Genomic DNA, 27613 nt, shown 5'->3' on the forward strand with positions numbered 1-27613 from the left:
GTATTTAATTGTTTTCTTCCCTCAGTGTAGCTGTTATGGTTAATACGAGCGAGATTTTAACATACACGTTCTCAACTAGTCCGATGACTGAGTGATTACTATTAAAGTGTGGCTTGCGGCTTACTCTTGCTAAGCCTCAATTGTCTTTGTCTTTTTCCCTCCTCACTAATGCTGGGTGCGAAAACGCATTCCTAAATGCTCTCTGTCGCACCATTACGACCTGCCCTGTCTTTTTAGGTATACAATTTCCGATCACCATGGCTGGTAACTGTCTGGGTATGATGATTCCCCTGCTACTAATTGTATGCACTATATTTTCTCATCTAGCATCACTTTGGCTTCATTGCTAATATCTTCTGCTCAGTATCCTATTAGCCGCATCATCTACAACGTGTTCTTCAGTCCACTCAGCCATGTGCCCGGGCCGATCAGCTGGTCTGCAACGCGTGTTCCATTCATATGGGCATTGCTTCGGGGCACGATCGTTCATGACTTCGAGAAAATGCATCGCAGGTACGGACCCGTTGTGCGTACCGCGAGTGCGACTAGTCCAGGATCAGTAGTGTTAGGAAGACCTGGCCATGTAGGTAGAGTCCAGCCTATGCCCGATTACTACTAGTTAGGGTATATTGGTTACCTGATAAGCACTATTGTGGAACCATGGTTATATGCCTAGGAAACTATAGAATTGAGAATAAAGAGATCAGGCGCTATATCTATATGGGCAACTTGAACATAAATCATGCTTTCTCGCCTTGTCTTACTGGTGAAATGTAATCGTAGTAATCTCGCTTCGGTATTCAATGATGGTAACCAGGGTTGCTGTCCGCTCCAAGATATAAATAACCTGTACCCGAATGTACCTGTCAAATAGGTTATGGAGATATGCCCTTATAATACTAAACTAAAATCGGCTCTTCTTACCTGGAACTTAGTATACCTCATTCAATTCCTAGTGTTGAAACTAGGGGATGGTAAATTCTCGGATGGTAAACCCTAGGCTAAGATCTGCTGACTGGTGTCGTGATCATCTTGTGTAAGGCAAATGCCCGGTATTCTCGACATTTATTTGACACTGGAACATTAAGAGCAATTTTCCTGACGTTACAAGGATAGGCTCCGTTATTAGCTCGCCGATCGTCGTTAATTAAGAGAAATTTTATTTTGGCTAGCAAACGGTTGTGGTAGTGCGATGACACCATCGCGAGCATATCTGAAGCCATACATTAGCAACCTCTCGGCCAACCACCGACTACCTATCACACACAGTTATCTGAGATCATGTGGAATCATCTAAGCTTTTCAGGCTTGATGCGACTCAACCATCACAGCTTTGCCGTCACGCAATTGCATGGCATTTCTTCTCATTGTGGAGAAAGCTAAAGCATATAACTGCGCAACAGATCAACCCAAAAAGATCAAAAGAGATCCGAAGAGTATTTCGCACATCGATAGTGACAAGATGGGACGAGACGATGACACAATAACTTGGGGTAGGCATAAACCACTATAAGAAAACAAAGAAATACCTGCTCAGCTCCTCGCTCATAGTGCGTTCGCGAAAAGAAGACTCCGACAATGACAATCTCAAATCGCAAGACTCTTTGCACGTTATTGAGTCGCATGTACTTCAGGAAAGAAAGATTGGTACATTCGGAGCAATCTCTCTAGTCGTTAATAAAATCGTTGGCGCTGGGTATGTTGTACTTCGGTGACTCCCAAACTCGCCGTCGCTAACCTTTATCAAGGATATTTTCAACTCCAGCCACCATTTATAAGCTCAGTGGAAGTGTCGGCATGGCTTTGATGCTCTGGGTGATTGCTGGGATGATCTCTACGTGTGGTGCTCTGGTAATGCTGGAGTTTGGGAGCGGCATCCCCCGTTCCGGGGGCATTAAGGTCTACCTTGAACGATCGTTTTCCCCAAGGCTTCTACAAACATGCATATATCTGTTTTATTGTGTTTTCCTCCGTGAGTAAAGTATTCCAAGCCTTTCAGTACTCACCTTACTTATCTGGATGTTGGTCAGAGGTCTCCGCCAGTAACGCGATTACATCCTCCTCCTACCTTCTTCTTGCTGGAGGCGTTGAATCAACTACGTGGAAACTTCGTGGTGTAGCCATCGCTGCAGCTGGCTTTGCAGTCGGTCTTCATACCATCGCTCCCAGAGCAGGAAGAGGATTGCAAGATCTCCTCAGCGCGGTCAAGCTCTTCACTTTACTTTTTATCGTGTGCACTGGCTTTGCCGCTCTTGCTGGTCATCGCAGGGTGCCCGATCCTCATAATTTCGATATTCACACATCATTCAAAGGCACGTCTAACAGTGGCTATAACATCGGCACTGCGCTTCTGGACGCGATCTTTTCATTCCAGGGCTATGATAATGTTAATGCGGTATGACATATCCCCCGTTAAGAGTCCTTCAGTTCTCTGACTGAGTTGTGCCGCTCGCTTAGGTCTTATCTGAGGTGAAGAATCCCCAGAAGACTCTTCGCATTGCCCTTCCATCGGCAATGGGTATAATCACCGTTCTGTATCTTCTGGCAAACGTAGCCTACGTACGTATCACTTCCAATCACCATCTACAAGGAATTTCATACTGATACATCCTACGAGTAGTTCGCCGCAGTACCCACAGAGGAGTTTACCAACTCCAATATCACAATCGCAGCATCGCTATTTAGAAATGTATTCGGAGACTCGGCCGCAACAAAAGCCCTTCCTGCTCTCGTTGCCATTTCGGCCGTGGGTCATCTGCTCGGCATCGCATATACAGTTCGTAAGTTTCCGCCTGCATGGTCTGCACTGGGATCCTTGAGGCTAACATTTTCTAAACAGCTCGCGTTCTCCAAGAGCTTGCCAAAGATGGCATAACACCCTTCCCTAATATCATGATGCAGAACCGCCCCTTTAAGACGCCCATTGTTGCGTTGGCCGTCCATCTAGGAGTCACAATATTGTTCATCTGTGCGCCCCCAGCAGGCGATGCCTTCAACTTCATTGTCAGCTTGAGTTCATATCCAACGACCTTCCTCTTGACGGCCATCACAGTGGGTCTAGTCAAACTCCGACTCACCAAGGACGAGGGTTGGGCTTCGGCGTTTACCGCTCCATGGGCGATGATTGCGTTCTATCTTGTCGGCAACATAGTAAGTTCTCCACCATACCATAGATCTTCTAAATTCCAAATCACTTTTCTAACTGTACAAAGTTCCTGCTCATCATGCCTTTCATCCCACCGCCAAATGGAAAAGGAAGCACTAATCTTCCGTACTGGCTAAGCCCCGTAGTTGCTCTGGCTATCTTGTCATTGGGCATTGTATACTATCTTCTACGGTTTATTCTCTTCCCTTGGGTCTTCGGATACACATTGCAGCCTGTTGCAGTGGAGCTTAGTGATGGATCTCAAGTTACGAGATATAGGATTCAGAAGATTGGCGAAACGAGATAGATTTCAATAACTCAATAAAAGTTTCATGGTAATTCTGCTCTGAATTCTCTATAAAAGTCAGCAGATGACAACTCATGCAGAGTCAAAAGTGGAATAGTCAGCAGGAGTTAGAACTTATTGATCACTCTAATATACTTCAGATAGCATCATCATTGACCAAGGGAGTTAGTATTATGACAGCTAAACCAAGGAACAGAAAATACGAATGGAAAAGCACCAACGGCTACATATCAACCATTTCACACTCCTCAACCGGCCTGAGCCCAAAAGTCTTCAGGCCACTTTGCCAACTCCTCCCAAGAGCCATCTTTGCAAAATCTCTCATCTCACTCTCATAGTTACCAATCACACTCCTATCCACATTCTCGATACCGCCAGCATCAACAATCTTCCTAGCCAGGTCTGCCGAATCTCTGAGGGCTGTGACAAGGCCCAAGGCTCCCGTCGGCGGCATTACATGAATCGCATCACCCAGCAGCGTCACCCGCGGTGAAACCTCCCAAACAGGGAGGTCTAACGGAGCTGATGAGATTCTCAACGTCGATGCCTGTCCCTTACCCTGCATCTCGAAGACAGCCCGCAACCCAGGGCTCCAACTTTCGGTTACCTGGATCGCCAAATCCGCTGCTTCATCATTGCTAAGACTCAGCAGCTTCTCATCCGGAACGCCTAACCTCGAGGAATGGGCTCCAAGAACCCAGTATACATACGGACTCGGAAGCTCAGGCTCCGAGACGGTATCCGCATTCGGGAACCACGTAGCTTCGAAAAGCAAATACACCTGTCCCTCTGGAACCGAGTCATCAATAGCTATATTCATTCCCCGTTGATATTGCTCTGGAAACCGCGCAAGAAACTCCGGTGTGATGGGCGTTTTTCCATACAGGGCACGCATGCCCGTATCAACAACCTTGGCCCCGGGGATAAGCTGCTTGCGAACACGAGATCGCACGCCATCCGCACCGACGAGAATGGCACCATCCTCGACACTTCCGTCCGTGAAATGCGCAGAGACCTTGTCGTCGTGCAGCGTGTAATGATCGAGCGCCTTCCCGAAGAACACATCATCTTTCAGCCCCGTAAGAAGCACTTTTCGGAATATGGTCCGGTCAACTGTGTATGGTTTGGGACCTTTCATGGGAGGGGGCCCGATACGGCGTGCGGCATCTACAGGTGACCCGTCCGGTTTGACCTGGACTCCAATTGCGAGGCCTGCGGCGCAGGTCTGTTCGAAAAGCGTGTATATTTCTGGCGTCAAGGCGTATTGCAGGGCGTAGATCCCGTCCTCGCTGATGCGAAGTCTGTATCCTTGTGGGCGGTAGTTGATCTCTGCGTCTTTTTCGAAGAGTTTGAAGGGGATGTTGTGTTTTCTGAGGGCTTGTGCTAAGCAGAGGCCTCCTAGGCCGCCACCGATAATTAAGATTGGCCGAGACATCCTGTGCTATCTTCAACCTTACCCTATACTTGAGGATGTGGTATGTAAAGCGCTCTATAGATGTCTATGAAAGCGCGGTTACGACATCCTTGAACTGCATAGGCTCAACCTGCCTTTATGGCTCGTGAACTTCGGATTTTACGAATACTTTCGCGTGACAAACAATATCGGGCCGGTCTGATAGACTCCGATCGAGAGATACTTCACCCCGACAGCCAATAAGCGAAATAATCGCATTGTTGGGTCGGAGGATTTTGCCCGATTGCCCGACATAGCTCGCAGCGGCTGTTCATCGACATGCTGGAAACGGCGTCGAAGGAAACCTGTCTTGTCGCCCCACTTAAATACTAGCACTAAGAGCGCATACCCTGATTTGTGGAATCTCGTCTCCATGCCAATCGAACATTTTATTGATTGGTTCTTTCCGGTACTTACTCCGGAATACATGCATCAGGAGAATGGTATATCGGGACGTTTGTCGATTCGTTTGCTCCTCCGAATACTCAGACAGTTGTAGCATGCCTCACGGAGTATAATATATGAATATTAATATATCTCTACTGATTCCTCAACTAGTTAGTGTAATCTAAATGAGTATTGTCTACACAAATTTGCCTCAGAACACCTGCGAATAGCATCACAGAAAATCATGGCTGTGCTCTGCGCCCGACGCGGAAAAGGCCGCTAAGTCCGTATTCCCCCCAAACCAGTTACGATATGGCTGCAGGGCGTCTACCGCGACTCACTCTACGAACAGATGATGGAAGTAGGAAGACTACATAAGGGCATTAGATCCTCGTGACACAATGAGCATCACGTGGTGATGATGACAGTGGGATAAATTGTCAGCCTTACGTCTTGCATGCATGTTATGATCTTCTTGATCAACCTCTCGCTCAAACAAAATAGGAAACCAGGAAATACACGTCTCTCGGTCAAAATGTCTAAAGCACAATACCGAGATCATGAGGATCCCATCCCCTCATACGAAGAAAGTGTCCGATCATCCACCACACAGAACCCACCCTACAACATGAGATCGGACATAGCGGCACCACTCCATCGCCATCTAGATGCAAGTCGAGTCCAGCGCGTTCATTCTCTCCTCGAGCAGTATGTCGATCCACTCCTGGCTGAGCAGGCTTCCTCAGGGCTATACAGGACCACGTTCATTTTCATTCCCTCCAATGTTACGTCCCTACAGCCCAGAGAAAAGACTAGCTACTCGGCTCCCAGAACGCCAGAGCCCGTTGGATTTCCTACTTCCACGGTAGTGAAGCTTGTTCAACTGGAGGGCGAGGCCCATACGATGGAGTTCTGGAGGCAGCCGGCCGTGTTGCGGGAATTGGAGTCTTCGCTTCGGGCTAGGCTTGCGGCGAGTGGTCATCATGTTGAGGGGGGGGATGAGGTCCCCACATCTACTAAAGAGACTAAATCGCTCAAGTCGAATGAAGATAGTAAGCCTAAACAGAAAAGGTCGTTCTGGAGTAGGATCACGGGAACCTCGGAGGCTGTTATTGTGGACCGGAAGCTGGGCTGGCGCGCTGAACAAGAAGAGACGGCCGGTCGCAAATTGGGCAGGGACCAGGTCAGAGTTGTTGTCGAGTGGAAGGAGGTTTGTCTGCGCGTGGAGAATGACCTGGGTCTATATGATAATTGTAATGCTCCGGGGATTTGTCTCTCTGTGGAGGTTGGGGAATAGGTGTTTGCTAAACAATTGCCGTTTCGCGAAGTATAAGAGACCCCGAAGCGCTATACAGAATAATGTCAAGAGATTTGCATGCATTCGCGTTGAGCTTCAAAGTATACATGAAATAGTAATGCGACGGATGTCTTCATAATTGCTGTTCACGCGTAATGGAAACACGGCTTGGTTCTTTCTGTAGTTATGAGCGGAGACCAAACGTATATCAACTACCCCCATATATTCAACTGTGACTGACTTGTAGTACGTTCATCTTCCATAGCTAACCATCTGACCGGGTTCATCTAAGGTTGAAACGAACAAAACTCTGTCGCCCGCATCTTGCTCTGCACTGACCTGCGCCAGAAGGCTGCGAATGGCAGATTCGGTCGCTTTAGCATCCCACAGCCCGTCTCGGCTTGGGAAGTTGGGGTGTTGCAGGAGATTCAGCGCAGTCTTCATTGTGTGCTGATGAGTCGTCTTGAGACCGGCATGTAGCAGGCCTCCGACAAGCTGGGTCGATAACGTAAAGGGTCGACTTCTGCAAGCAGGAGATTTTGAGGCATCAAGAAGAATCGATATTTCTGAGAGTGCAGTATCAATCCAGTCTTCAGGAGCTGGATAGGACTGAACATTTAACGGCGATAAGGGATGGATGATGATGGACGACTGTCCAGAACTTGTGCAGGGGAAACGTTGAAGGAGTATGCCGTAGTACATTCGTGCTTGTATTCGCAACAGCAATATACGCTGAGCGACCTTTTCTTCGCTTCCCTGATATAGCTTGTCTACCGCGATCAGGTACCGTCGAAGCTGCTCCTCTACCACTCCTCTCTCGTGCATTACCTCTGGAGGTATTTCTGCTAACGGTTTATGCTTGATTTTAGCATTAATGTGAAGATGCCTGGATATCCAATTTTGAAGCTTTAGAAGTGCAGCCTCGCTCTGAGCAACGTCGACAAAAGCCTCGGGTACAATGCTTTGTGTGCCGCATGTCTCGCTCGGGGAAGTCAAGATGAGTCTAGGAGGTCCGCGTTGTTGATCGTAGATACTAGCTTGCACATCCAGGCATGACAGCAAGGCTGCCAGATGGGGAACGATATCATCGGGTTTGGACATCGATGGAGAGGAATCCTTCTGACATCGCTGCAAGAGCGTCAGGCTAAGGTCAAGATGTTTTAACGCTTGCTGAGCATTGCCAATGAGAGCCTCGAACACATAAAACAACACACTACACGTAAGCGCGACTTCTGGCAAGGCGCCGGGGGAGGAAAGATAGACCCTCAGCTGTCGATGACACTTTGCGATGCGCTGTAAAGTCCGTAAAGGTGGAAGGTTGTCATTATTGTAGCAAGATAACTCCCCAGAGAGGTGATCCTGGTAAAGAGCGCTCAAAGTCACCAGTGCATTACGGATGACGGGCTCGTGATGGCTTCTTTGCAGGATTAAAGTGGTCCACAGTGTCGGGTCGGTATAACTCGATAGGCTCTCGGCAGCCTGGCAGCAGTAATAGTGTAACAGCTGCCTATCGGCCTGGCTACCAGGAACTTTGAATGGGATGCAATATGAGTTGATCGAGGCTGGCCTCGAAACCCACTTCTGCACCAGTGCTGCGTTGTCGGGCGGATATCCGTCGCAGTGGCGGCCGGTGCTGGTACATCGGAGGCAATTGGGTCTTTGCTCGTCACATTTTACCCGGCGAATCCTTCAGAGTCCATGAGTCAAGTTAGACATATCTACTTTCACATAGCGAGGAATGTATCGGCCATCCCATACTTGCACGTAAGACAACCAGTTTTGACTTTCGGCGCACTTCGCCGAGGTCTCTTTGTCAGTCCGGATATTGAACTCATTTCACGTATCCCTTTCTTCCTTAATCATGTTATGGTTTGGAAAATACCAGAGACATCTTTCCAGAAGGTCATCATCTTTAGTTATCAGACGTTGAGGCTAAAAATAAAACCCCCGCCTTACCTTTCCGGGCCACGTGCATGACATCATCCACAGCCCTATCTGGAGATTACACTGTAGTAGGCAAATGCACCATATATCCTATTTCATTCGTCGTCAAGGGACAGTGGAAGCTGTAATGGGGGCTTTAGATATCACTGATTATCATCTGTCGTGCAGGTATCCTGTGGGCCAATGTAACGGAAAATAAAGTGAAGGAGATACCCCGGCAAAGCACATATCTCAAACATAGCTTGTCCGGTATCGTCCACAGCATTCGAACCTACTAATTACCGGAAGGGGTGTAAAGAAGAGCCGGAGATGAATTCCAACCCGGGGGGTTACATCGTGGAACTTTGAATCACTACAATGTGGACCCTTAATTATAGAGAGACACAGGCTACATTCTACTTCAAACTTCCTGCTTTGTACAACGCAGTCTGTAAGGCGACGTGGCAGATCCACACCGTGGATCTTCCGGAAAATGACGGACCAATTGATTTTAGCATCCATTAAACAATCAACGTCTTGGCAACTAAATATCGCCACCGCAAAAAAAGGGTATCGAGAGTATGAAGATCCGTCGTCATGGACATCCACCAGCAGGAATAAATTAACAACAATCCGCACAACAGAAGCAGCCCGTTGGGAAGCTTGAGTCATGCCGTTAGTTCAGAACATTAAAGAAAGTCAGGAGCAGAGTATTTTTACTAACCATGAGGAACCATGTTTTACATCGTCTTCCCCTTTCTTGTTGACGAGCTCGGCTTCTATAGCTTTGATGGCGTTTTCATATCTCCTATCGCATTGCTCCTCTAGGGTATTCTTCGCCTGGCGAAGTTCTGACTCTTTCATCCAAGTCAACAGAAACTGTCCCAGTCGTGGCCTTTGAATGTCAATGGTATCTTCCATTGGCCCTTGAATTCTTTAGTATTGACGATCGGAGGTCTCCAAGTAGCTATAAATAGAAGGGACAAAGAAGGGAATATAAGAGCGAAGAACCTAACGTACTGTTTACTGTTCTCATTTGCCGGAATGACTTCCAGATCTTCATCTGTTCTTCCTCCCTGGTATGCAGAAAGGCCTGGAATTTGAAAACCTTCTTTCCAACGCGCAAATTCTGCCACCAGAAATACTCATCGCACGAGAGATACTGCTCCAACACATCACCTAATATGTACCTAGCGAGTCCATCGTCAGGGTAGCCGAACCGATACGGTCCCAGACTGCGGTCCATCTTCCAGCCCGGGCGGAGTCAATACAGGAGCAAGCAACACGAAAAAGGGTAGAATCAACAACAACATACACTGGGAATACTTTACTGTCTTACAAAAAGTCGCGCGTGGGGGTGGATCATAATATATGACGTCGTTTCAACAAGCTCGTTGCGAATCCCCTTAGGGTGAGATCCCCTGAGAAAAGATGGGACAGAGGGGGCTGGTCAAGGCTCTGGAGAGTCAGACTGAGTGCCAAGACGCAGTACCTGACTAAGGAAGGTCAACCGTACTCGTTTAGAGTCTTGGACTCCCCTGGTGATTAGCTTTTGTTCCGTCTTGTACGCGGCAGCGTCCCACTGATAGTCCCCACAGATACTGCACTCAGTTTAGATCGCCGCTGAACCCTAGAGCTTAGTTCTTCTAGCTGCTTGTCCCCCTCTTTGTGCCCTGTTCTCTCTTTTTTTTAGCAATTTCACCCAGAGATCCTTTTCAACACAGCCCCGTCAAAACACCAATCATACCCGTGTTCCAATGGTTAACCATGTGGTACACTGCCCCCGTTTCACTTGGCTGATGTCCCCTTAAATAATTTTGTTGACTGATTTTAAATCTGATGTTAATTCTAACAATTCAATGTCAAAGCTTTTCACATAATGTCCCACTCGTTTCAGGTTACTGTACAAATGGGGTCTGCTATTACAACGGGCGGTTGGGTATATCAAACCAGAACCATGGCCTGCTCCATTCCCAAGCGATGCGGTTCCCACTCTAGCTACAGTCAGGATAGACGCACCTGTTAGACGGTAATACAATCTCGTCATACACTGTGTACAGAGTACGTTCGTGTGGCGATAGCCGAATAAAGTAAGAGTAAGACTCGGGCTCTCAGGAGACCGCAAATCCTAGCGGAGAGGACCTGTTCATCGGAATGGCTGGTGGACGATCGCAGTCCCACAGTGAGCCCTAGCATACGTCAACCTAAATCTCTTTAATGTGAGCTGAGGTAACTCGCCCCAGGGTCCAGGCGCGCTCCACGAAACAGACCTTCAACGATCTCATCGCTCGTGCTGTCGACACAAATGACCGGTTCTTCCTCAGAAAAATTATTCCCGTTGGTACTTTGATTTCACCCGGGCTCTTTTCTTCATTCTTTCTTTAGTTCAAAGCAGCAATGCTTCTAATATCAATACTATCGATACTCACGTTTCTTTGCTCTGCGCCCGTCTCTGCTTCGCGAGTGATCAAATCCAACTCTCTAGACCTATGTACCGACAATAAGAACTTCACAGCTACATTTTTCAATGTAACGTTCACACCAGATGACCGTCTTCTCTCCATAGGCTTCAACGGCACGGTAGCTATCTCTGGAAATGTGGTGGCGGACCTTTCGTTGAAGGCCTACGGCAAAGAGGTCATCACGAAGACACTGGATCCATGCCAAATGAAGGAACAGCGCCTGTGTCCCATGAACATTGGCAAGCTCGAGATCCCCGCCATCCAGACGACTCTGCCGCAATCCGTCATCAACCAAGTTCCGAGTAAGATGCACTCGCCCGCGTCACTGGTGCAACGCAGACTGACAAATGGATACTGCTAGACGTTGCATATACCGTGCCTGATCTCGATGCATCTGTCCGCGTCTATATTAATTCCACAGATACGGGGGCACCTATTGCCTGTATGGAAGCTAGCCTCTCCAACAGCAAATCTGTGTACCAACAGGCAGTGGGGTGGGTCATAGCACTGGTCATCGGCCTGGGTCTGGCGTCGTCGGGGATTGCATCGATACTAGGATACTCACATGCTGCATTGCATGTCGCAGCTAAGTCGCTTGCGCTTTTTGGCTTCGTACAGTCTCAGGCCATTCTCGGCATGACCAGTGTCCACATGCCCCCGATCGTGGAGTCCTGGACTCAGAATTTCCAGTGGAGCATGGGCATTATGCATCTAGGCTTTATTCAGAAGATCGCCAACTGGTATCTCCGGGCCACGGGCGGTACTTCCTCGACGTTGCTCTCTGACCTTGAAAATACGTCAGTCAATGTGCTCAAGCGAAAGCGATCGTTGGATTTCGGCGCAGGTGCCCTGATGAAGAGAGAGTCTGGGGAAGGCGCAGCGCCTGACGGATCTAAAACTATCTATGGTATCGTACGTGTTGGCTTCAAGGCCAGCATTGAGCGGACTGATATTTTCATGACGGGGTTCATCTTCATCATGGTCTTTATCGGATTCACGATGCTGATCGTGGGATTAGTCCGGCTTGTTTCTGGTCTTCTTGCAAAATCCGGGAAAACAGACAGTACTAAGATGGACAGCAGCACTTGGGCAGTGACAATGAAAGGCATTCTGCTCCGACTGATCCTCATGTGTTATCCCGCAGTATGCGTTCTCTGTCTCTGGGAGTTTGCCAGTCATGATTCCCCCGCCGAGGTAATCCTAGCCGTTGCTATGCTTCTGTCGACGACCGCTATACTAGTCATGGCAGCTGTACGCATCATACGCAAGGCCAGGCGCTCGGTTGAGATATACAAGAGCCCAGCCTTTATGCTACAGAACGATACTGTGTTCCTTAATAAATGGGGCTTCCTATACGCACACCACCGCTCCCCGGCATACTATTTCGTCACGCTAATGGTGGTGTACATCTTCGTCAAGGGCATCTTCGTCGCACTATGCCAACCTTCGTCATCTGTTCAGATCGCAGCGCTGTTTGTCATTGAGGTTCTCATGCTGGTCGCAGTGTGCGTTATTCGCCCATGGATGGACAAAAAGACCAATATCATGAATATCAGCGTCACATCCATCAACTTCCTCAACACCCTTCTACTTCTGATCTTCAACTTCCGAGAGCGCGACATGGCAACGAGTATCCTAGGCGTTATCCTATTCGTCTACAATGCCATCCTCACCCTCATCCTCCTCATCGTCATCTTCATTGCTTCAATCATGGCCCTCGTGTCCAAAAACCCAGACAACAAGTACCAGGTGATGAAAGACGACGGTTCGTCCATCATGTCCCGCACACACATGACAGAATTAGACGCTCTAGGTGCCGCCGCGCGAGGCTCGCCAGATCAAAACCAGAAGCAGAACCCCTTCGTTCACAACGAAGTTCCACCAAACCATGCCAACAGCCTCCAGGCCTCAGACCGGACATCCCCAAGCCATATGACCGGTGCAAACCATTCGCCGTCTTCTCCCCTTGACCCGTCCGTCCCTCTCTTCCCATCCAGTGACACCCGGAGCACATCGCCCTACGAGTCTGGCGATCATACCCTTAGTCCATCCGAATACAGCCCGCCAGGTGTCTCGCCGGTCAATCGGGGATACAACGTCTCACCCATTCGCACGCCGTCTCCACACGCGTACAGGGCAGCCAACAATGCCAGTCCGTGGCAACGGGGAGCCGGGTACGAACATTAGGACCCTACTACGCGGTATGGGAAGTTAGACTATTCCCCCTCACTAACCCCGTGTGCTCTTTCCCGTGAAGCATACGTAGCTCGGAGAAGAACTACAATTATCGGTATATGTAAATGGTGACATGCCACTTGTACAAATTTTGTTTCTTCGCACTCGATCCTATCGACCCCTAGAGGTATATATAGCAAACCAGTATACGACTGGCTAGACAACAGTACTTGGAGATATTGATTTGGATTTTAATCATGGACATGTGGCCAGGCGTTATGGTGTAAATAGCAGGTATTATAGAGTTTCCACAAAGAGTACTACTGAAACCCGTGTCCAAGAAGAACATTACCTTATAGTTAGCACTCCGTCGGATCCGATCAGCTAGGCAACGTTCATCCCGATACCTCCGTGTCGCCTAATTACGGAGAAACAGGCAAAATGCAAGATTCCAGATCGCAACCGGCTGCCAGGCGAAGGAATCCACCGGCGCGCATAGTACAACTCGATATAGGCAACGGGACGGTAGCGTAGGTGGCAATTTAGAAAGGCTGGGCACAATTCCTCCAAAATGTCCCTCGGAACCACAATTAGTCTCACGATGAGACGGCAAGTTGGACCGCGGCAAGTGGTGGCCTAACCGTGGAGATTTGCTGCCTAGCACTGTAATAGAATTTGTCAATTGTTAATTACAGTGTCTGAATATTTCTTCATCAATCGGCCGGGTGGCGCAATGGTAGCGCGTTGGTTTCCGGTACCAAAGGTTTGCGGGTTCGAGTCCCGTCCTGGTCGATATCTTCTTTTTGTCTGTCTTGTCGCTTTGTATAGCGATGTCCCAAGTTTATTTCTTTTGTTATTTCTGTTTTTGTTTTTGTTTTCGCTTCTTGGACCTATCGACTGATACTACCTGTGTAAAGTGGCTTTAAACCTAGAATGGTGGCATGAATACGAGTTAACTGAAACAGTACCGTCAGCAAACATATCCGCCGGGATATATATTGATTGACACATGATGCTTTTAACCCTACTTCAGCTACTCCGAGACACAACTATAGTTTTTTTTTTACCATTAATACGAGCTCTGCCATCAGCATTCAACACAGCATTACGCTAAGAACGCTAGATCCTAGCAAATGAAAGCCCGGAGAAGGAATCCTAACAAATGTCGTCTGATGGCGGGGTCACTCGGTGATCGAGTGATATCTGCATGTCGAAAATACGCCACCGATCCTTTGAAATCACTCTCCATCTCGATAGGACATTTTTCCGTCCTACGAGTCACATCCTACATCAAACTTGCTATGTAAGACACATTTGTTTAAACCGAAAAAAATTATGTGGCATTACTATATACGAGGCACAAACAATCCAATACGCCATAAAACTAGGCATCACAAACCCATTTCTCCGCACGCTGAGGCAACCAGCCACTAGTTCTAGGCAAAGACGTCTGGCGACGAAGGTCCCCGACGGGAATCCCCATGCCGAGCATGAAATTCTCATCCATACGGCACTGGTCCTCGTAGAAGGTCCACTGGACACAACCCTCCCAAGCCACGCAGGCAGCCTCACAGGCATCCACCGACTTCCAGGCACTGTTCCAGACTTGCTTCGACACTCCCTCTGGAGGCTGCGCGTCGGCGATATTGTCCGACCGGAGCTCATAGCGGGAGGACTGGTTGTCCCACCACTCCACCCGACGACGCATGTACGGTTCGACCATGGCCTTGAAGAAGTCGCGGTATCTGAACTGGCCCTTCTTTTCGAAATCCCAGCTCTGTTCGAAGTTGTAGAGTCGCGCTACATCCTTACTGTGCGTATGGTGCCAGCTGTAAAGGGGATAACACCAGCTCGCGCGTCGGAACCAACCGCCCCAGTGCGGTTCCGGGTTGAAACCCCAAGAATACTCCGACTTGCCATGGGTCTGGCCGAAATTAATCCCGTAATCCTGCATGACATGGCCAAGAACATGGTCACCGCAGCCGTGGGCTTCCGTGAAATCGGCGTATTTCGTGACCATGTCCTCTTCCAAGCCGAAGCTCTGCTCCCACGCACCCCGTGAGAGCACGAAACCTGCACCGCCGTGCGCGAAATAGTCACCGTGTTTCCAGGCAAGACCGCCGAAGTACCACGGCTCCTGCCACGAGAACTTCTCTAGGTGGAGAAGCAAGTTGGGCAGGAAAATGTAGCCGTCGTCTTCGATGTAGATGTACCACTTCGCCTCGGGCTTTGCGCGACCCGCGTGTTGGATGAGAGGGAGGAACTTGTATTTGTCCAGTTTCCAGCCGCCTGCGGGGCCATTCCCGTCACCTTCTACGTTTGCCATTTCTGCGTAGACCTGGCGCGCTTCGTAGTCTGGTTGCTGACGGTATGGTTCGTAGTTGTCCGTTTTCAGGACCGTCTCGGTTGAGTTTTCCAGGACGTCGATGACCTGCCATGACCCGATGGTCTCGGGGTAGTCGGAGTAGATGAGGATGTTGTCGGCGGGGATACGGCTGGGCTCGAAGCTGGTGGAGAGGTGAATCGGTAGTCGTCTCCATAGCACGGAGGCACCGGTTTTGAAGAGTAGCACGACATCATCTGGACTCAAGTCTCCGTATTGCTTTGGTTGTGGCTTTTGTTGTTGCTTTGGTTTCGGCTTCTCCTGTTGATGGGTGCTCGGCTTCTGGTCCTCGGAAGAAGGAACAAGAGGGGCAACAGGGACAGCGGAGGGAGAAGGCTGGGCAGAGGGCAGTGGCTGTTGCTTTGATTCCTCTCTGAGCGGCGATTGCCGGGAGGAGAGATCTTGTGGAAGATCAGGAAGACCCCTAATCACTGGGTCGTCATGTTCCAAGTCCAGATGATAGAAGAAAAGGAAGAGGACAAAGATCATAATCCCCAAAGGGACTATGCGATTCTCTCTATGAAATAAAACTCGCGCCATGATGTGTATGCCAGACGGATTCAGCCAGCATGGCCTGAGATGAAGAAAGCGTCTCGCGGACTTTTCAAGCAGAAAGTTCCACGAGACTCATGTTGAGCAACAATCATATTATTAGAACGGGCCTGAATGCCCATGTTCCAGTCGAGTGAGGCTGAAAGTCTCAACCGGAGTACTATCGCGCATAGACCCCCCCTTTTTTTTGCACCTTTCTTTTTTTTTGGTCATTTCTAACAAGAACAGTGGAGCCGAATGGCAGTGGAGCACTCAGGAGATGAGCAATTTCCCGATTTTATGGAAGTTAGCGGATGATTAACTTTTCCGCTCGGATCCAACTCTTCCTTTCCCACTAAACCATCATTTTTACCACCCAATAACGGTCCTTGAAGTGAGTCAAATGTGCAGTAGTTCAACGCCGTCGGACATACCATTGAGACACAATGTAACAGTTTTCTACAGGTGGGTTCGCTTAATGAACGAAAACCATGGCCATTGGTGGGAAGTACACTGTCAACCAACGTCTTCAGTCGAGACCCTTTCCTTCTTAGGGCAAGGGGACCTTCAGGCCCCCAACAGAGCCTCGTTTTTGATTGTATTTGGAAAACCAATCTGCCAAATATGGTGTGTCACACTTGGATATACGATGTGATTTCTCTTCAGGAGAATGGATCTAAACTTTTCTCGGCCTTCCACCGGCAATTATTTCCCATTAGCGTCGTATTTTTTTTTTCTCGGGTTCCTGTCTGTCCCTCCTGACCCTGATTGGGGCTGAAAATGAGGCCGTAATTTAAGACAAGCGAAGGTTTGACCTGCAGCTATTATTAGTTATGAATAGAAGGCCATGGCCACTTGTATCCTGTGTTTCTGGCATTGAAAAATCCTGCCTGTCACCGCGAAGAGTTCGTTGAGTGCAATTGCTTCGCAGTGATGGAGTGGACGGCAGAGAAACTCGCCGCGAGGCTGCCAGTCTTCCAACAGCGAGGCCCTGATGTGCCCGTTTGGCGCCAGTTCCTTAACTTTCTGGGTTGTGTCTTGATCCTCCCCGTGTACTACTTTATCACCGGCTACAGTCGTCATCCCTTGACGCTGGACATCTTGATTAGCATCTTCGTGGCTGAATTCAACCGATATTCCAACGAGGGGCGGCGACGCCGGCTATATGGTCTCGATGCGCCGACAAAGACAAAAGAAGACCCCGAAAAGGCTCTCATGTCTCCCAGCCTCCATACGGGCCCCGAATGCTTGGCGGTGGTAGTAGGCTATCGCGAAGATCCAGAACTCTTCCGTCGCGCCTTGGATAGCTACAAACGTGCTGACGGGTGCCGTTTCATCCTGGTTGGAGTGGACGGTGACGAGAAAGCCGACATGGAAATGGTCCGCGTCTTTGAAGAAGCTTATCCCGAAGACTCGGCCATTGTGCATATTGATGAGCCGTTTGGTGAGATCGCCATGCGCACGTACAAGAAAATCACGGAAGCTTGTTACGAGACCCCTGAGCGCTGCCAGGAGATGACCATTGCCCACTGCTGCCAGTTGGCTCGGGAGATTCTCGCCGAACATGATCTTGGACTGGGTGAGTTGGGAGGTGTCTCCCGGCTGTGTTTGTACCAGCCGCATATGCACAAGAAAGCAATTATGTTCACCTCGTTTATTTTCTCTATCGTGATTTCGGACATTCTCGGTATTGAATACATGTGGTCTTCCGATTCCGACACCATCGTCTTTACAGATTCCGTGCGCCGTACCGTTGAGACGATCGCCGGAGATCCAACGGCCGGTGGAGGCAGTTCCGGATTGGTAGTGCACAATGAAGATGATTCAATGACGACGAAACTTGGAAGCGCAGTCTACTGGTGCGAGCTGTACATGACAAGATCGACTTCTGCATCCTCGGGCACGAGCGACTGCCAGAGTGGTCCAAGTACCGCGTTCCGGGTGTCCGCATTGCCCTCAATTCTATACCCCTGGTACACACAGACAGTCTTCGGTCGTCGAATGGTCAGTCAAAGCCTCAGACCCTTGTCTTCCCTTTGAGAATTCCAGCTAACAAACCATAGATTATCAATGAAGACCGCCATCTAACAACAAACCTTCTCTTGCGCGGCTGGACGGTCACATACGCCTCCGACACATTAACAGCCACTGATACTCCAACGACATTCAGCCGATGGCTCCTCCAACAAGTCCGTTGGGGTCGAGCAACGCATATCGAAAGCTTCCAACAGCCAAGAGTCTATCTCCTCAATCACCCTGTCTTCTTCTGGGCCGCTATGAAGAAAGAGGTCGGCCCGCTCCTCGTCTTCCTCTGTGTGCTCTACTACCTCGTCACCGGCCAACGCTTCGCCTACTTCTCCTCTAACGACGCTTTCCTCCGTGTAGCCTACACAATCGGCTACAACTGGCTGCGTAACCCAGACCGCGGTCCGCGCAATGCCTGGGTCTGGATCGCCCCCGCACTAGTCTTCTACAACATTCCCCTCCCCAGCATCCATCTCTGGAGCATGTTGACCGTGTTTGACGGAGGATGGGGGACCTCAATGCGATCAAATGCCGAGTTGTCGAAGCGCGAGCAGTTCTGGAAACGCGCGTATGACCTGGGTTTCTTCGTGGTGTGGATGGGTATTGTGGGGGGTACCGCTGCCCGGATGTTATCTGGCTATGCGGGCTGGGATGCAGCTGGTACGGCGAAGGCCATCTTCTTGGGCGTGTTCTTCCCGTCTGCTGTGTCGTTTTATGGGTTGTTAGTTCGTGGATGATTTCCTCTTCTTGGGATATATTTAATTCTATAGTATTATAATTTAGATTACACGACTGGTTAGAAATGCACATATTTTTCTGGATGTTCAATGATCGGCATTGCTTTGTGGAAGCTATTCGGGAGAGAAGATGAGTCTGTTAGTATAGACATCCATATTCAACATACTTACGGCCTATCTACAAGTTATGATGACACGAATATCGGCTAGTATTGTGGTAATTGCAACTATTGCCAAGAGTATATTCCACGGCGCTTGTCTTGCTCTATGATCCTCATAAAAATTACAACCCATGAACTCTACCACGATACTACCATACACCACACTGGCACACATGGGACACGGGGTTGCTTCGGAGACAATTCCTTCTGCTCCAACAAGCTCCACTCAAGTACCATATGATGTCTCGTCATGATCTCTACAGAGAAAAGCTTAGCCAAAGCCACGGAACACGCCAAGCCACAATGAGCGATCTGCATTGGATCTATACACTCTATACTGATAGTCTATGCCCGTCAGCAAGGAGGGCGACGCTTGCCACGCATGTAGATCGAAGATCTATTTGTACATGAAACACATACAATGGACAACCTTGCATGGATTCCATACTCTCGAGAGATAGAACGCCAAGGAGTTAAATCTCCTTAGTTGAGACATTGTCCTTCCTGTTACGGTAGTATCATTAGCATGCCTGTCGATCGATCCACAGATGAAGATAGGCACGAGCCGCCCCACCAGTCTAATTTGGGTGATTGTGGCTTGCTATCTAAGTTCCATCTTGCCGTAGCGTTCCTGATCTACTGGATAGTGTAGATATTAGATATTGCTCAATGGTAGAAGGCGGGGGATTCATCATCATGTTCGAGATAGACATTTAGAGTTACTGGATGCTCTTTCCCATGGGTATGTGAGCTCTCAGCTAGGGGTATTCTCCACTAGGTTCATTATCGAAAATTATCGCCATCCGTGGAGTCTTTGGACATTGTTGGAAAATAGTGTGGCGGAACGATCAACACCCCTAGCGTTTGAACCCTGAGAGACGGGTATACAATGTACATTGATCAAGGCGCTAGTATCTCGGCAGCTTATCCTCCCCTATTGTTCAAGTATTCAATTGGCCGAGTAGGAAGTGCATCTGGCGGAGTTTATAGATCGGTATGCAGGTACACGTAAGAAGCTTTGGGAAATGAAATTGTTGCGTAGAGGTATTGAATTGAGTCACGTATCGGAGTTGACCCATCAGGAGGGGTGTGTAGATCTCATTAATGTTCAACATGAGCTCACATGGTTGTGGATTTGGTGCATTTCAGATTTCATGAGCGAGTTTAGGAAATTCCATAGGGATCAACACATATACAATTATGCATAGCAAGCAAAGTAAGCAATACAGACATAACAGCTTTATGCATTCTCAGGTGACCTCGGTCCCTGAATGACTCAGCATCCTATCAGAACATCAGGTGATTTATCAGTACAGTCACGTGCCACATCCCGCTGATAACGCATGAATTTTTTGGAGATCAACAAAATTCCCGCGGTGACGAATTAAAATAACCACCAGGAATTGCGAAATGGGAAAAGTCGCTCGAACCAAGCACAGCAGAGGTGCCAACGGCCCATACCAGAAGCCCGACCAGGGCCCACTGGGTAAAGCGACCTCCGCAATTTTCAAGTTCAACACCGACCTCGGTCAACATATTCTTAAGAATGGAGCGATCGCCGATGCCATTGTCGACAAGGCCAATATCCAGCAGGGCCAGACGGTTCTGGAAGTCGGTCCCGGTCCCGGTGTTCTAACGAATCGCATTCTCGCAAAGGCCAAGAAAGTGGTGGCGGTCGAAGTCGATCCTCGAATGGCTGCTGAACTCACCAAGAATGTACAAGGCACGCCGGCGGAGAAGAAACTCCAGATTGTCCTTGGTGACTTTGTCAAGACGGATTTGAGCCAGTTGCCTCCGTTCCAGATTTGCATCAGTAATACCCCTTATCAGGTATGTGTGCTGTGTTTCCTTGGAGTGGATTGTTGATCGATATGAATGCGGGGCAGAGAACTGACAATTTAATTTCATGATAGATTTCTTCCCCGCTTATCTTCAAACTCCTCTCCATGCCTAATCCTCCCAAAATGTGCGTTCTGATGGTCCAGCGCGAATTCGCCCTCCGTCTTGTTGCCCGGCCCGGAGATTCCTTATATTCTCGACTCTCGGTGAACGTGCAGTTCTTCTCGCGCGTCCAGCATATCATGAAAGTGGGCAGGAACAACTTCCGTCCTCCACCACAGGTCGAGTCTAGTGTGGTCCGAGTCGAGCCCAAGTCCGATCGTCCGGCGATCAGCTGGGATGAATGGGATGGTATGCTCCGTATTTGCTTCGTGCGTAAGAACAAGACCCTGCGTGCAGGCTTCATGGGAAACAAGACGCGCGCCATGATCGAAAGAAACTGGATCACTTTCGCCACGATGTACCCGGAGAAGGTTACGCAGGCGGATATAGACTTCATGCTGGGTAATGGGGAGCCGGAACCCATGGAGGACGTGGAAATGGATACCAATAATGACGCGGATGATGATGTTCCTGAGATGGACGAGGATGATATACTAATGGGTGATATGGGATTCGAAAAGAAGAATGTTCCGGAGATTCCCAAGGGAGCTCTTCTGACTATCGGCAACAACAAGGTTTCTCGAGTCATGGTTACCAAGTTAATACAGGTCAAGCTTCAGCGGATCCTGGACCGGACCGAACTGGCCAATGCTCGGGCGCAGAAGTGCGATGAGAATGATTTCCTTCGTCTTCTTCACGCCTGCAATAAGGAAGGCATACACTTCTCATAGTCCAGTGACGTTCAGTGATCATTTGAGTTCGACGAGCAATGAGATTCGTATGTATGTGTGATGGGCACGCTGTTACGGGATAGCAGCCAGTTAGCGAGCACATTTTTTAGAGTTAATGATATCCTAAAAGTTTTTTATGAGGCAGTCAATTGCCAGGCTTGAAAGCTGTATACTCGCACAATCTAGAGCGAGCGAGGGTAGTTATTAGACCTAAAAGCCTCACACGAAGTCGCAAGATAGATCCTATACGAAATACGAGGACACGAAGCTTGCGTTCTTGTCGCTATATAACTTGAGCAATATCTCCAATCATGAACTTATCATAAGCAGTAATGAACCATGTCAGACGAAAGCAGTAGGGCTGAACACACACGTGACTGTCCTCAAAAGAAGTCCTAAATAGCGATAAACATCAAGCAAAGCTTGTGTCACTTGTCTCGTAGTGTGACGTATTACGTATAGTTAGACATGAACTAGATCAGCCAGGATCAGAAGCTTTTATTGTCAAGGGTATACCCTGCGTGGTGGCTTGTATCACGCAGTCGTGGGAACTAATGCAGCCCTAGAGCTGCAACTATCTCTCTCCCTGGAACACGTTGTAGAGGCATATCCTCAAAAATGATAGCCATGGGCGGACTAGTACCTATGACTTAACACGAAGCAGTAACAATCTGGAAAAAAAGAGGACCGAGGTCCACGTCGAGTTCACTAGGAAGTGGTTCCCATCTCAAGTTGCTGAATCCAGCCTGAGCGGCACATTCCTCATGCAACCCTGGTTCAAGCATATAGCAGATGGAGGCTATCGGGTCCGTCGTGTCAAGAATAACTTGAATGCGAGTTCCTTCTGTGATCCGTTCAAGCACTTTGTAAGTCACTCCTCCAAAGTGGTATTCCTGTCCACAGGCAGTCGTCTGTAGTATTTCATAATTTGGAATGACCCCGACAAACCGCCCGCCGGGCTTCAGGCTGTGAAAAATGTTCTGCCACATAGTCAACAACTCCGTTTTGTCCTTGGCATAGTTCAAAAGCCAGATTCCTAGGACGAGGTCAAATGCCCCCATGTTGAATGGCGCGATGCAGTCCACAACATGGAATTCAGAGGGATCTTCTGCCCGGGCCTGGAGTTGTGCGTTGTCCACCATGACCTTGGAGATATCCACGCCAACAACCTTCTTCGCTCCCCAATCAATGCTTCTCCTGGACCAATACCCGTTTCCGCAGGCTAGGTCAAGCACGTCGAGACCTTGAATCGGACCGATTTGGCTTTTAAGGATGTCCTCTAGTAGCCATACGCTAGGAAGATTGGTCACATCGTTGTAGCGGTGTCCGATCTTGTCAAACTGGAGAGGATCCATATTTCATAACTGAGTGCAGGACCTGGATGTCTTTGGTCTATCAGCGGACTGTTTTGAAGGTTAGCCGAGTGCTGTCAGGCACTGCAATCTATAATGATTGTATCCAGTGAAGTTGGAGAAGAGACAGACTCTGTAACCCTGACGTAACTGTGTCTGCATGGTATGTCGTATGATGACTCCCTAGAGTGAATACTGGAAGATACATGAATTTAGCTTTAGCCATGAAAGCTTCATGCGATAGAGTTCGAATGAGACCTCCCCAGTTGGTGCTCTCTAATGCCCCTAATAACCTCTCAATGCCCAAAACAGTGCCTTATCAAAAACAGTGCGACGATACCGTATAGTCTCTAAGCTGGAGTTCCTGCACAGCCCAGGTGTCGCTTAACACAAGCCTTTCCACGGACAAATAAGTATTAGAACCATAGTCCGTCGATGTGGCCGAGAGTTTAAATTGCCCAACCAGTGGAACCTATTCGTGGAGGGACCTTTACTTTCTGATTGGTAAAGCGGCCGGAATTTTGAGCTTCCCAAGTCTCCCTAGCCAAAGGGCCATGTTGAGCCGGGCCCTGAGTCTTAAACCACTGCTTCCCATATGAGTAGAGAGCTGAACAATGTTCTGTGCAGTCTCTGGAAGCACCAAAGTCTTTGCTGCACTTGGTAGAAGTAGGATTGGCACTGGCCCCACTCAACCTACGCACAAGTAAGCACTAATAATTTGTAAATAAGCGCTAGTTGAATCCTGATACAGAACGTGGAAAGACGTTATGAATTTATATCCCTCATGTTAGTTATCAGAGGTCAAAGCTTTTGTTGCTATATAAAAGTCCGTGTGCTTGCAGCCGGAATCTTTCTACCAAAAGGATAGATTCTTTGATTATTCCTGGGCACTCGATAGCAATAAAAACATCCCTTCCAGCAGAATACTTAATTAGCATTCCGAAATGGCTACACCACAGGAAAGACATCCGGAGATGTTTAGACCCTTGAATCACAAGTCCCCAAGAGGGATGAAGCGAACAGTACCTCTGGAATGCCTGTGTCTGGGGTTTAACCTGACGGGAACGGCATGTAAGTTGAAGCTCGCATCCTGGAAACTCCCATGAATGCCTGGAAACATCAGGGAAAGTGTGTTGCTAACCGAGTCAGCCATGTGCAATGCACTCGAGATTCTTGGCCTACCATGCTGGCACTCCACACAGTTCATGTCGACGCGATTTGGTGACATCGAGATGTGGCAGGAGGCAGTAGATCGAAAGTTCTTCGGAGCAGGACTCAAATTCGGGCGCCAGGAGTTCGACCAGCTGCTGCATGACTTTGGGGCCGTCTCGTCCGACACCCCGGCTATTGCGTTCGCTGACGACCTGATCGAAGCGTACCCGGAGGCAAAGGTCGTGCTGGTCGAGAGAGACGTCGACTCGTGGTATGAGAGCTGGATGAATACAGTGATTAAAAATACTTACGACCCGTTTGTCACGGTCGTCTATCACATTGATCGCTTCTTCACGCGTCCGATTGCGAGAATCCATATAACGACCTTCCAGGGTTGGTTGGGAATATCTAATCCCGAGGATGCCCGTCTCAAGAGTAAAGCCAAGTATAGACAACACTACGAGCTCGTCCGGCGCATAACTCCCATGGACAGACTCCTAGAGTATAAACTCTCGGATGGATGGGAACCGCTGTGTGAGTTTCTAGGGAAGCCGGTGCCGGACCAGCCTTTTCCCCATCTTAATGAGAAGAAATGGGTCGACGAGAAACTCCAGCTCCTGCTCTCACAGGGAATGAAACGTTTGGCGTACAAGGTTTTTCTTTACTTCCTGGCTCCGCTGGCTTTAGCTGGGCTTATGTGCTTCGTGATGTAAAGAGGCATATGAGCGTTATATAGCCTTGTGAAGAAGCTCAGGTCCGAAAAACCGGTATTTTTTTGGTATATTAATTGTCAGTCTGATCCTTGCGACACCAACGAACATATATATTTGTTACTGTTCATATATTCTCCTCAAGAGTAGGAAAGGATTCATTATAGTATAGTGCACACTCAGCGAACAGACACCAGCACTGTTTAGAACTTAACTCTTCAAATGCAAGCGATATGAATCAGTTGGGGATTGACTATACATATAATGCTTCAAGATTCCTATCCACTAGCCGACTTGCCTCATCGTGTACTGCGATTCGAAGTCAGAAGTAAGAGGTTTCCGTCTCGGAATGTAAATCGAAGCGCTGTTCTGAGGGAGATAACATCGTAGTAGCTATGTATCTAACACCTCTTGATCTCATTAACTATACCACACCACATTCGCCGGTCCATTGTCCAGATCGAGGTGAGCGACCACAGTCGCCGCGCTTCCATCAACCGACACCTGCCAAACCTCAATAAAGTTACTGCCACTGTCCGTGATGGCGAAGTAGTCTTCCGAGAAGATGGCAGGGGAGACCGAATTAGCTGAACCACCGCTGCCGGTCGTCTGAGAAAGGAACAGTTGCTCCTGTATAGCACCAGTGGTTGCATCAAGGCTAAAGGCAGTCACGTAGCCGGGTGAAGATGTACTAATTATTGATCGTGTGGAGGCAAAGAGGTATTTAGGCGATTCGGCGCTACTGACCGAGAAAGCGACCTCGTCGGACCAGTAAGATGATGTGTTTGTATAGCCTATGATCCGGTTAGTCGGAGTACGTAAGGCATGATTGAGAGGTGCAAGCAAGTATAACACTAGGATAATCAGCATAGACTCGTTCATTTACTCACCAGATGGGATTAAGGGGTACGTGGTGTTGGTATATGTCAGCTTCCCAGTACTGGCATCTCTAGAGTAAACAGCGAGCTGATTGGCTTTTTCATAGACGACATAGACATAATTTCCTCTGGGATGCACTGCTAAATGCCGCGGGTTGGCGCCCCGTGGCGCCGCAAGGTATTGCACTTCCTCGACAGCGCCAGTAGTTTTGTCAAATGAATGGACCCAAACAGCATCGCCCATGTCATCCGCCGAGTAGATAAAGGTGCCATCGGTATCGACGGCCAAGCCGTGTACGCCAGAACTGTTCCGGTAAGTGATGCTACCAACGATGGCCTTGAGCGCGCCAGATTGATCTACAGTAATCGCCTGTCCGGAACAGCCGGTGCTGTATGGCGCGCCAAAGACCGTGTATGGGGATGAAGATAATGAGGTAATGTGATTGAGATTCGCACCTAAGTTCTTGTTAGCTCCGGTATAAATTTAAGGCAAGGTTTACAAACAAGTGTCAGATATTGTGAGGTTACTCGCGAGAGTTAGTCCTAGGTCGGAAGTGATTGTGTAGCTGTTATAGGAAGCTCCGGAAGCAACATAGACGTTTTCCCGTCGCTCCTGAAGACGATTTGTTAGTTCCACAGTAAAGATAAAAATAGAAAAGACAACACACATCAATCGCGATCCATTTCGATCCATCGGAGCTGTTGGTGGTAATGTTATTGACGACCGTCAGAGTGGAAGTCTCGTCGTCAAATTGAATACCATAAAGTTGCGACCCTGAGAAAAAGCCTGAGTATAGATGATGTTTTTCACCTAAAACATGCTTAGTGGAGGTTGCAAGTAGAGTCAACAGCAATGAGGAATACATGGTTATCAACCAAAGAGGAATATATTCGGGTACAAGAAGCGGAAGACACACATTTTTCACAATGAAGTTGCGGGACTGTCATGCTTTTATAGCTTTTCACAATCAGTAGTATTTGTTGTACGCGTGTACCTGGTGGACTAATTTTGAGATGCACTTGGAAGTATCAGCATCCTTAAACGGTCAAGTATACTACCTCGTCATGCTCTAGATAGCGATTCTGATGTATACGAGTCCAGATCATGGCATCAGCACCTGGCGAGATGTCGATTCAATTAATTCTGAATAATGCTAATAAGGCTTGTCTCAGAAAGGGGCAAGACAACGCCAATAAGGTCGCGGCATTTATCAAGCAAGACCCGTGCCGATAGCTTAATCAATATAGGCCTCGTAAGCGTCCTGAAACGATCGGTTTGCTTTAACTAAATATGGATAAGCTGGAGCTTTGGACATAGCCTGAGGGTAGAGGCCGCGTATACATAATTCCCTCACTGGTGGTTGATCGTGCACGGGGGTGTGAATGATCTGCGTTGTCAGGTTAGTAGTCATCGGCATATCTCTCTCCGATGAGTAAGGCATAATGACATCCTAGTATCTATCAAGGACTACTACTGTATCTGTATGATTCTAGCCATATAGCTCCCAATAATCGCCCTCAATAATATCGGCGTTGGTCCAGCACGGGAGAGATTCTCTCCTAGTCACTGAAGTACATCCACATTGCTAAGCCCAGCTGCCTCCATATGTGTTGTGCGTCCCTGCTTGTACCATCTATGCTTGAGCATCAGGTGAAGTGTCTCCAGATATGGGTTCTCGCCAATTAATGCCTTCATGCCTGGTTCACAATTATAGCAACCCCATGCTGCGTTGGGATCCTATCCATTCCATAGAAAGAGGTGTAGAATCTCAATCTCAATATTGCCATAGTATGCTGTCAGGATCATTGTGTCATCTGCTAATTCAATGTGATCCCTGTTGAGGTCAACGCAGATCTTGGCAA

The 27613-nt window shown here is 48.5% G+C and overlaps 11 protein-coding genes and 1 non-coding gene across 12 annotated transcripts; 7 read left to right on the plus strand and 5 right to left on the minus strand.

Moving 5' to 3' along the window:
• Window positions 1-257: 257 nt before the first annotated feature.
• Window positions 258-3452, plus strand: AO090005000359 (uncharacterized protein; the record flags this gene model as incomplete). Its single annotated transcript, XM_023234141.1, has 8 exons — window positions 258-276; window positions 1498-1696; window positions 1749-1972; window positions 2031-2395; window positions 2458-2559; window positions 2621-2780; window positions 2840-3150; window positions 3213-3452. The coding sequence occupies 8 exons, from the start codon at window positions 258-260 to the stop codon at window positions 3450-3452; spliced, it is 1620 nt and encodes a 539-aa protein (XP_023088924.1).
• Window positions 3453-3675: 223 nt separating this feature from the next.
• AO090005000358 (FAD-dependent oxidoreductase) lies at window positions 3676-4887 on the minus strand (the record flags this gene model as incomplete). The annotated part of the gene is made up of 1 exon (XM_001817381.3): window positions 3676-4887. The coding sequence occupies one exon, from the start codon at window positions 4885-4887 to the stop codon at window positions 3676-3678; it is 1212 nt and encodes a 403-aa protein (XP_001817433.1).
• A 940-nt stretch (window positions 4888-5827) lies between these two features.
• AO090005000357 (uncharacterized protein) lies at window positions 5828-6589 on the plus strand (the record flags this gene model as incomplete). The annotated part of the gene is made up of 1 exon (XM_001817380.3): window positions 5828-6589. One exon carries the CDS (start codon window positions 5828-5830, stop codon window positions 6587-6589), a length of 762 nt encoding a protein of 253 aa, XP_001817432.1.
• Window positions 6590-6841: 252 nt separating this feature from the next.
• Window positions 6842-7414, minus strand: AO090005000356 (uncharacterized protein; the record flags this gene model as incomplete). Its single annotated transcript, XM_001817379.3, has 1 exon — window positions 6842-7414. One exon carries the CDS (start codon window positions 7412-7414, stop codon window positions 6842-6844), a length of 573 nt encoding a protein of 190 aa, XP_001817431.3.
• A 3495-nt stretch (window positions 7415-10909) lies between these two features.
• AO090005000355 (transient receptor potential ion channel family protein) lies at window positions 10910-13161 on the plus strand (the record flags this gene model as incomplete). The annotated part of the gene is made up of 2 exons (XM_001817378.3): window positions 10910-11276; window positions 11336-13161. 2 exons carry the CDS (start codon window positions 10910-10912, stop codon window positions 13159-13161), a joined length of 2193 nt encoding a protein of 730 aa, XP_001817430.3.
• Window positions 13162-13868: 707 nt separating this feature from the next.
• Window positions 13869-13941, plus strand: AO090005t00005. The gene has a single exon. It is a non-coding gene; the product is annotated as a tRNA-Arg (tRNA).
• Window positions 13942-14533: 592 nt separating this feature from the next.
• AO090005000354 (uncharacterized protein) lies at window positions 14534-16072 on the minus strand (the record flags this gene model as incomplete). Its single annotated transcript, XM_001817377.3, has 1 exon — window positions 14534-16072. The coding sequence occupies one exon, from the start codon at window positions 16070-16072 to the stop codon at window positions 14534-14536; it is 1539 nt and encodes a 512-aa protein (XP_001817429.1).
• Window positions 16073-16996: 924 nt separating this feature from the next.
• On the plus strand, window positions 16997-18825 carry AO090005000353 (uncharacterized protein; the record flags this gene model as incomplete). The annotated part of the gene is made up of 2 exons (XM_001817376.1): window positions 16997-18067; window positions 18127-18825. The coding sequence occupies 2 exons, from the start codon at window positions 16997-16999 to the stop codon at window positions 18823-18825; spliced, it is 1770 nt and encodes a 589-aa protein (XP_001817428.1).
• Window positions 18826-20396: 1571 nt separating this feature from the next.
• Window positions 20397-21658, plus strand: AO090005000352 (dimethyladenosine transferase; the record flags this gene model as incomplete). Its single annotated transcript, XM_001817375.1, has 2 exons — window positions 20397-20816; window positions 20900-21658. 2 exons carry the CDS (start codon window positions 20397-20399, stop codon window positions 21656-21658), a joined length of 1179 nt encoding a protein of 392 aa, XP_001817427.1.
• A 650-nt stretch (window positions 21659-22308) lies between these two features.
• On the minus strand, window positions 22309-23013 carry AO090005000351 (class I SAM-dependent methyltransferase; the record flags this gene model as incomplete). The annotated part of the gene is made up of 1 exon (XM_001817374.1): window positions 22309-23013. The coding sequence occupies one exon, from the start codon at window positions 23011-23013 to the stop codon at window positions 22309-22311; it is 705 nt and encodes a 234-aa protein (XP_001817426.1).
• Window positions 23014-24161: 1148 nt separating this feature from the next.
• AO090005000350 (sulfotransferase family protein) lies at window positions 24162-24875 on the plus strand (the record flags this gene model as incomplete). The annotated part of the gene is made up of 1 exon (XM_001817373.3): window positions 24162-24875. The coding sequence occupies one exon, from the start codon at window positions 24162-24164 to the stop codon at window positions 24873-24875; it is 714 nt and encodes a 237-aa protein (XP_001817425.3).
• A 417-nt stretch (window positions 24876-25292) lies between these two features.
• On the minus strand, window positions 25293-26616 carry AO090005000349 (lactonase family protein; the record flags this gene model as incomplete). Its single annotated transcript, XM_001817372.1, has 4 exons — window positions 25293-25666; window positions 25763-26206; window positions 26255-26363; window positions 26419-26616. 4 exons carry the CDS (start codon window positions 26614-26616, stop codon window positions 25293-25295), a joined length of 1125 nt encoding a protein of 374 aa, XP_001817424.1.
• Window positions 26617-27613: the final 997 nt, after the last annotated feature.

The sequence above is a fragment of the Aspergillus oryzae genome, chromosome 1, assembly GCF_000184455.2.
Source record: "Aspergillus oryzae RIB40 DNA, chromosome 1".
Taxonomy (NCBI): domain Eukaryota; kingdom Fungi; phylum Ascomycota; class Eurotiomycetes; order Eurotiales; family Aspergillaceae; genus Aspergillus; species Aspergillus oryzae.